Source organism: Haliotis asinina, chromosome 9 (genome assembly GCF_037392515.1).
Source record: "Haliotis asinina isolate JCU_RB_2024 chromosome 9, JCU_Hal_asi_v2, whole genome shotgun sequence".
Lineage (NCBI taxonomy): Eukaryota > Metazoa > Mollusca > Gastropoda > Lepetellida > Haliotidae > Haliotis > Haliotis asinina.
The window spans coordinates 5,395,876-5,404,806 of NC_090288.1; the positions used below are offsets into that span (position 1 = coordinate 5,395,876).

The 8,931-nt window shown below is 37.5% G+C and overlaps 1 protein-coding gene across 3 annotated transcripts; it reads right to left on the bottom strand.

Annotated features, from left to right (window-relative positions):
* Positions 1 to 1,519: 1,519 nt before the first annotated feature.
* LOC137295829 (26S proteasome non-ATPase regulatory subunit 10-like) lies at positions 1,520 to 8,863 on the bottom strand. 3 transcript variants are annotated; one of them, XM_067827383.1, is made up of 6 exons: positions 8,762 to 8,863; positions 7,819 to 7,933; positions 7,358 to 7,461; positions 5,472 to 5,580; positions 3,887 to 4,009; positions 1,520 to 2,482 (listed from the first exon to the last, which is right to left on the bottom strand). In XM_067827383.1, the coding sequence occupies exons 2-6, from the start codon at positions 7,889 to 7,891 to the stop codon at positions 2,007 to 2,009; spliced, it is 885 nt and encodes a 294-aa protein (XP_067683484.1). In that variant the 5' UTR covers positions 7,892 to 7,933; positions 8,762 to 8,863; the 3' UTR covers positions 1,520 to 2,006. The 3 variants fall into 3 exon arrangements, with proteins under 3 accessions (XP_067683484.1, XP_067683485.1, XP_067683486.1); XM_067827384.1 differs by having other exon boundaries at positions 1,857 to 2,482; positions 7,819 to 7,928; positions 8,762 to 8,799; XM_067827385.1 differs by lacking the exon at positions 8,762 to 8,863 and having other exon boundaries at positions 1,857 to 2,482; positions 7,819 to 7,968.
* Between the last annotated feature and the right edge of the window lie 68 nt (positions 8,864 to 8,931).

The window sequence follows — 8,931 nt, forward strand, 5'->3', positions numbered from 1 at the left end:
TTGTAAAATATCTGAACCACACTGGACAACACATTTAAAGGATCCCATCCCATATCTGACAACAATATTATAAACATACACTTTATTTAGTGTTATTGAGCGCTGAACCAAAATTAATATAACCCACTACAATGCGAAATCTGTTTGTCGCAGTTTTGATCACTTGTTTCCAGAATAAGTGCAGAACTAGCGATTACCGAGGTTTCATCATACTGTGACAACATTAGCTAAATGTCTAATAAATTAATGTCTTGAGTTATATTTATTAAAATGTTAACAGACGTTCAATGCTGTTTTGAACAGTCATGAAATGCTCTGAAACGGTTGTCTGAAAGCTGTGTCAGTTTCCAGACAGTGGTCGTATGATGCTTTTCGAGTGCTTCGCTATGCTGGTTAATGGGGCGGGCAACCACCTGATTTATGTAGGCGCCTATAAACAAAATACTATTCTTGGTTCAGAATAACGATCAATGTTACTAGTGAAAGTATTTTTATAAAACAAAGTATTCTTGACGGACCATGTGTTTAATATCCAAAGAAGTCTCAGTATCAATAATATCACATTGTGCTTGTATTATATTGTTACATCTCACTGTCACTTGCCAAAAAAGTAGGTTTTCCAATATATGAGCATGTTATGATTTTGTTAGAAGGATTAATGTATGAATTTGAACAAGCCTAAACCTGGATTTTAGGAGTCCAAAAGCCGTCTCCACAGTATTGCAAGTTCTGTAGTGAACAGTGCTTAGTGTTACAGGTATGCATGGATTCACTTTTGGTGTAAGCAGCCTTGGTCAACTAAAGGGTGAAATAAAATTTCATTTCACTGATTGATTTAAATACTGTTGTTTTCAATTTAGTTTCAGATTTTCAATCTTCGTTTATTTATTTATTTATTTATTTATTTATTTATTTATTTATTTATTTATTTATTTATTTATTTATTTATTTATTTATTTATTTATTTATTTGGATTAAAATTATAAGTATTTCATCCACCATGCATTTGTTACTGTAATATTAGTATGACAGGAGTGCTTGAAGTTGAAAATGATTTATCACTGGAGTCCGAATCGTACTCAAATGGACGCCCAGACTGAGTACTGCAGTATGGTGTTTCAACTTGGTTTTCTCAATGGTGTGAGATGTATCAGTTTAGCCGCGAAAGCGTGACAAGAGTTATACAAACGGGAGTTTAAAAAGCCAAATGCACGTGAGCTGGCAGTAGGGGTTGATCCAGGATTTTGGAGAAAGTTGCCTGGTTCTGGGTGGAGGTCACTTACTTTGTACATATATTTTAAGGGGGATCATTCACAATGTATATGCTTCTCCATACAAATCATCATCACCCATTCACAGGCAAAATGTAGCGCAATTGGCGCAACATAGAGAATATGACCAGTCTTCTTATATTCGCGCGAAGCATATAAGAAGACTGGTCATATTCTCTATGTTGCGCAACCCCAACTGCGCTACAGTTTGCCTGTGTCCCATCATAACCTGGAAACAAACACTACTGTCCTTTTGAACAAGTTCATCTCTTTATTATGAAGAAACAAATTCTTAAAATGTTTCATAAATCTGTAACTAACAGATGGCAACAGATACAGCCTCATGCAGACTGATCTGTTATAGGAATTTCATTTTTTTTCAGAAAAAAATCCAAATCACTACATACTTTGACATAACAGCGCTTGATGTTGAATTTAAATACAACTGGCATGACACAAAGAATCTGGATTCTGGCGAAAAAAAGGCAAGCAACTGTTATCAACTAGTATTATTATATACACTTACATGCAAATTCCTTGATACAATACTAACTTTCACACGGAATCCAATAATGAAGGAAAAAGTAAACATTTTGTTTTCATTTTATTCCAGAACATTGTATTATACCTATTACAAATTATGACCTTCCACTAAAACATGGAGGCAGTGTACATTTCTGCCACAACCTACTTCAGCATTTATTAACATGTCATCAACAATAAATCCCGAGAACATCATGTATCACAGAGAGAGATATACCGTCTTAATTTATCTGGAACATCAAGCCCATCAATCATGGAGTCCAAAGACTGACGAGTCACACATCTTTTTGACTGTAGTGTCCTGCGGATACACGTTCTACACAAGTTGGTCAAACTATGAGGATTCTGGGCCATTCTCATCAGCATCCTGAAGGCCTCCTCTTCCATCGCTAGAATGTGCTTCTTCTGAAACATCTCTTGCATGTATGAATATTTCATAGTATACCCGCTGTCATGAAGCAGTTTGATGTTACCAAGGTCGTTGTTCACCAACAATGAAAACACAATGTGGTTTGCATAGTGATCTGGGTAGTAGATGAGTCCATCGGATTTGTCAATAGCGCATCCTGCCTTGATGAGAAGGGAGATAATCTCCTTTCTGTTGAAGAGAAGAGCTTGATCTAGAGGAGTTATGAGCTCTTCATTCAAAGTGTCAAGGTCACAACCCGCTGCGGAGAAAGAAGAATTTTCTCTTTTAAATGCACATTACAATTTAAAATATGGTCCACTGTATAAATTCAAGAATAACTGTCAGTAGGGTGAATGTTTTACAACATAGTCTCTCACAACCAAACTCCATTTCTGTAGCCTGTAAATATCAAATATGCCTCCGGCAAACCAATGACTGAATGCGTGAGTATTATTATAAGAAGTCTTATGCTGCTTTCAGCAATATTCCAGCAATATCACAGCAGGGTACACCACATTGTACCCATGAGGGGATGAAACCAGCGTCTGTGATGACAAGCAAACGCTTAAACCACTAGGCTTTCCCACTGCCCTGTGATAAACTGAAAGTATGAACAACCATTCACAAGTAGTATGCCAAATAGTTTCCACATTTTAGTATCCACTTGGACTAGCTATGCCTGAAGGCTACTAGCCCACAAAATAATTCACCAGCCCGAACTTTGAATGTGGACATGGGTTTCATCAGTAAACTGCTTAAATGAACATTTTCATCACAATTTTGCATGATTTAAAAGTGTATTATAACTTAACAAATCGAAGAGAGTGATATATTTCCAAATTGGCCCCTTGAAAATTCACCAACCAGTCTCCATGTGGAGAGTTACTGGCCAGACTGGATTTTTTCAAGCCATGGGCTATTGGACCAGTAGTTGGGGTATTTTCGGACACTGTTCACAGGTCAATGCATGATGACAATCCGTCAGGTCACACACAGTCCAGTATGAATAGCCAATACAAGTTATGGGGACCCATCCTGGAGTCCCAACAGTTTCAACATTCAGGAATCAGCTTGATGACTATGTAAACTCTATGTCATCAATCCTAGACACTGCTGAATGTTACTCATTAATATCAATCACAGTAAATATAAATAGTGCTTCATTCAAAAATAGGACTCAGAATGACTGAGTACTTGTTCACCTTTAGTACACACAGTATTGACTGAAGTGTCAGTATTTCCAACAATCAGGGATGGAAATTAACTCAAAAAACAAACAAGACCAAAGAGCTGGTGCAAAACTTTTCTATCCCTACATGAAAACAGGCTCTGCATCTTTATCATGAAAACTGTAGGAAAAGATATATTTGTCAGTTTTCAGACATACATCAAGGAGACAGGGCAGCAATGCATGATCCACATGTGAAACAGGTCTCTCACGAGTCTCTAATTTTGTTCCGAATATAACTGAGAGACAGTTTACATACAGAATACTTTTAACATTTAAGTGAAAAACAGCATCTTTTGCTGTTGTGACAACACCAAAGAGCATAATCACGGTAAAGTCAAAAACAGATTGACGTTGAAAAACCATGTGGCACGTTGAGAGACCTTGCTAAGGGACACAACTCTGTGCTGTGTTGTGTGGTTTTGAAATGCTAACCTTCAATGAGGAGTCGGACCATGTTAACCTGGTTATTGTCAACGGAGTGGAAGAGTGGCGTACACTCCCCACAGTCCTTGTAGTCGATCTCCGCACCGTGCTCCAACAGCTTTCTGGCAACATCTGCAACATACAAGATTGACAGGAATGTAGGACAATACATGGGACAAGATTGACAGGAACATAGGGCAGAACACATATCATGATTCTCAGGAACATAGGACAATACTGGGGTCAAGATTGACAGGAATGTAGGACAATACATTAGTCATGATTGGCAGGAACATAAGACAATAAATGGGTCATGATTGCCAGGAACATAAGACAATACATGGGTCATGATTGACACAAATGTAGAACAATACATGGGTTATGATTGACTGGAACATAGGACAAAACAGGTCATGATTGACAGGAACGTAGGACAATACACAGGTCATGATTGACAGGAACGTAGGACAATAGACGGGTCATGATTGACAGGAACGTAGAACTATACATGGGTCATGATTGACAAGAACGTAGGACAATACACAGGTCATGACTGACAGAAGCATAGGACAATACACGGGTAATGATTGACAGGAAGGTTGGACAAGAATGACAAATTCTATTTAACTACTTCTGAGTGAAAGAAAATCAGTCAAGTTGATAACACTGCTAGTACCTACACCAAAACCTCCCATTCATTGCAATAAAGGTGACTATAAATGGAATTTGTTTTTCTGTTTCATACACCTTCTAATATGCCTCTCAAAGAAGCATGTCTGAGTGTTGAGAGGGAGAGTTTTGTTTCATTTCAGTCAGCAATTCGGCTTCAGCATGGAAAAAATCATACACTTTAATCATCAACTGTTTCACATCAGCATTCAGCTTCATTTTTCATCAGGCATGTGTATCCCGTGCACGACAAGATAGTGGCTGTTCCATTTCTGCAGTTTCACCCAACCGCAACAGACAACAACTTTTGCATTTTCAGTGATGCTAGTTTCTTAAACAACCTTTTCGTTGTAGTCCGGAAAATGTTCAAATATCAGAAAGCTGTTGGGTATTAGTAGACGATAAACGTGTGTACTATTCATATTTATGTGGAAATTTTGTACAATGATCACATTTGCAATTCATCGGTCCGTTTCTGACTCAAACAGACTGTAATGCCACAAACACTTTTTCCTTGAACAATGATCACCAATGAACCCGCCAGTCTACTAGAAACATGGGTAACTCGGATACCTGGGACTGGTGGGTAATGAGTTGGAACCAATCAATAATACCCAGACCTGTTCTGATCATGTGACTCATAGATTAAACAATATAATATGTTATTCTTACACCATTAAAAGTTTGTTTTTTCTTTGAAGACATGGACATAATTACACAGAAATTCTTTTGAATAATATACATAGTTAAGATATTAAGGAAACTTGATATTTTAGTCCTTGAGCTGGAGAATATATTGCCATTTCTTACAAAATTGATGTGAGGAATACACAAAATGGTAACAGAGTAGGGTAATAAAGGGTGGTGTACCCGGGAAGAAAATTTGGACCCGTCCCAGTCCTACAGGTGGGGCATCTGTACTCACCTAGTCTGCCGCTGCGACAAGCTAAGTGTAGTGGAGTTTTCCCGTATATGTTGGTGGCCATGATGAAATTGGTATTAGCCAACAACACGTCCACCATTTCTTCACTGTCCTGTTGAATGGCATGATGTCAGTATTACTGAATATATCATCATAATCATCATATTCATCATATCCATCGCAATGGGACAATATGTCAGTTCTTCTACCACAAAAACAGCTTTGTTTTTCTTTAACCCCTCAACAACCAGGTGCTATTATGTCACAATCCTGAAATACTAAAGCATGACTGTTTGACATGAACAAGTTTTTGCTTCTCTTTTGCAAAATAATCCCCCAAAATTACGTAAAATATGTTATGTGGGTACACATGTACAATCAAAATATGACAACAATATTGATAGCATATACATTTTAGAGTTATCTCAATAGTTTATCTGCATTATCTCCCTTCTTGGCCCCCATGGTGGACAATTACTCCTTTGTATGCCAGGTCATCAGAGACTGTATGTAGGAACACTGCTGAATACATAGTCCCCCATTTACATTGTGGCAGGTGACAAACATAAAATATTCACCAGTCTAGGTACATTTCCATAATCAAAGCTGTAATGATGCATTGAACTATCTATGAATTGCAATTTGGTAGAAACAAAAAAACTACTGATGCATCAATAGTATGTATGGCTATCTATATAGTTTAGTAATTAACTTCTGGTAAGACTTTCGCCCGTATACCCCCTTAATTAAAACGCCGAGGAAGTATATCTTTGATTATCTAGCCTCATGTAAGAATGTCGAGTCTTGATTGGTCCACGTGACTCTGATAAAATACCATGTACATCCATCATGATCCGCCAGCGGGAGATACGGCTTTTATACTCCCACTGCGACAGTCATATCACTCCGCTACGCCTCGGTGATGACGCGAGAAGTGAGAAAAGCGTGCATGAACTAGCCTTTAGTAACGTGGTCAAAGGATCAGCTGGTGTCAACATGGCAGCAAGTCGATTCCATACATGTTGTTTTGTTTTGATTTAGTGAAAACATTCAGCTAGATAAATGCGTTATCACATCGTGTCGAGGGAATACGGGGTTTTATCAGTCCCGAATAAGGTTGTATTCCCCGAGCCGGAGAGGGGAATACAACCTTACTCGGGACTGATAAAACCCCGTATTTCCCTTGACACAATGTGATAACTTATAGTGGCAGGTTTAGAAGTTGGATATGCCTTTCAGTGTGTTCAGATACAATGACAGAAACATGTTAAAACTAATCCTTATCAGATGAGAAATATATACTCCAGTGACATATGATTTGGCAGGAATGAAGTTTAAGGGGGGATACAGACAGAAGTCTTTTCTTACTTCCATCAATAAATGAGTGTCTCAAAATACAAGAAGTACTCACTCATTCACTTTGATTTAGAGTTATACACTCCTGTTACCTCTTTAACACACTTGATCTGGATTTCATGTTTTGTGTCAGTTATTAACAGGAACTGAAACTACTTCAGCTTGTGTTCATTTCATATAAACTAAACAATCATTCGTGAAATGACTTAAAATGAGACAATTCAAGGATAAAAAAACTACTGCAACAGTTGGTTGGATTAGATTGACTATAGCTATCACTACAGTTGTTTCACCCTCTATAGTCACCCATGTCAGTAATACTCTGACAACACTGTTTCTTCTATAAATACACCTGATGCCAGTTTCTGCCCTTTAATTCTGTTGAAAATGTGAAAGTTTTTCAAAATCAGGGTTTTTTTTCATATTACTCGTGACTAATACTTCTCCCCTTTATCCCTGATACTCACCCCCATGGGCAATGATACTCACCTCTGCTATTCTTCACATTCACCCCTAGAATGTCACCTACTCACCCCCAGTACAGCTATGTGTAGTGGACTCTCTGTGGCCTCAGTGGCGGTGGTTATCTCAGTAGGGAGACCTGCCTCTATACAAGCCTTCACTTGCTCTACTCTACCTGGGAGGAAACAGATCATTACACAAGTGTGTTTTTTTTCACAGTAAGCTGGTATAATTTAACAAACAAATAAATCACATCATAAACATAAGTTTATGATTAATTAAACATGCACATGAGCTCATCTTGCATGTAATGAAGTCCCCACACATCAATGTGACGGCTTGCTGCTGGAACTAGTTTTGATGGAACCTGTTGGTGTAACAATGAAAATGGCAATGGGCTACCCTACTGATGATCAAGTGATTAAAAACTGCAATCATGAACTTGCATTTACTTGTAAGTGTTATTTGCTTAGTAACTGTACAGAAATATAAACACACCAAATGCTCTTTTATGAAAAGATAGACCACCCACCTTCAGCAACATAAGTATTAAATGTTTCTTTGTCAATGCAACATTTCTGCTGGCTTGTATCTTCCTCGAACATGGTTTACTTGTTACCTTTGTTTACTTGTTACTTCTCCCTGACCTTCAGAATAAAAAGTTGCAATATCATGCATAGTGTGGATTCGCATCCCTCTCTTTGTCGAAGGGTGTATTTTGGTTCTTGCTGCCTTTAATCATGCCTCAAAAATATTTAGAAATAACTACATATCAAATCAAACACGAAACAGTCTTTTTTTTATCTATTTCCCTGTGCATTTAATGTATATGTATCTGTTTATGTAGTCGAAATATATCCTCGTACTATGTGTTTGGAATAACACTTGGAATTGTTTCTAAGATCACATGAACTGTATAACAGCTCACTGACATATAAAAAGACAACATTTTCTTAAACACAAGCAAACACCAGAGCATTTAATAATGTCGCATTTCATTTATATCAAGAGTAAACACTTCCGTCCGAAACTTTTTCATAACATAATCCAAAGATATCAAATGTGGTGTTAGTTCGATTCATTAAAAACGTCCTCTGGTGTGGTTAATGGGAGACTTGTTTCAGGCACATATGTAGTTCAGCTAGCTAAACGTCGTTTAGCTAGCTGAACTAGCACATATGATGTTGACAGAATTACAAACAATTAAACTTAAATTAAACTTTATCTACCGGAGATAAGTAAAGATATATACTAAACGTTCGTGAGTTTTACTGAAGCAGTAACTGTCACTTGTGTCATAAGAAAAATCAACACCCGGAAAATCTGATGATGGTACATGTGTCTACAAAACAAAGCTTTGTCTATTTTAAGTTCAACCCAGATCAACATTTACACCTAAAAATATATCGTTCAACCAGTGCCTTCAGTGTCAAATGATAACTTTTTTAATCAACTGATAATAGTCAGAGTTTTACATTATCTCAACATCCGCGTCGTCGACAATGGGATTTCCCTAAAGCTCTTAGCACTGCCAAGAAAAGACAGAACATCGCTTGCGACACATTGGTTTGTTCGATGAGACAAGCTAAGTTAGAGGCGTTCCCTTTCAGAATAAATCATGTCAAATGAAAAGTGTCGCTTAAAC

Bases quoted from the DNA above. Each gene is read 5' to 3' on its own strand.
- LOC137295829 (XM_067827383.1), bottom strand. From the start codon at position 7,891: ATGTTCGAGGAAGATACAAGCCAGCAGAAATGTTGCATTGACAAAGAA. The intron at 5,581-7,357 runs GTGAGTAGGTGA...GCCATTCAACAG, and splicing joins TACACATAGCTGTACTGGGG to GACAGTGAAGAAATGGTGGA. The intron at 4,010-5,471 runs GTGAGTACAGAT...TGTATGTTGCAG, and splicing joins TTGTCGCAGCGGCAGACTAG to ATGTTGCCAGAAAGCTGTTG.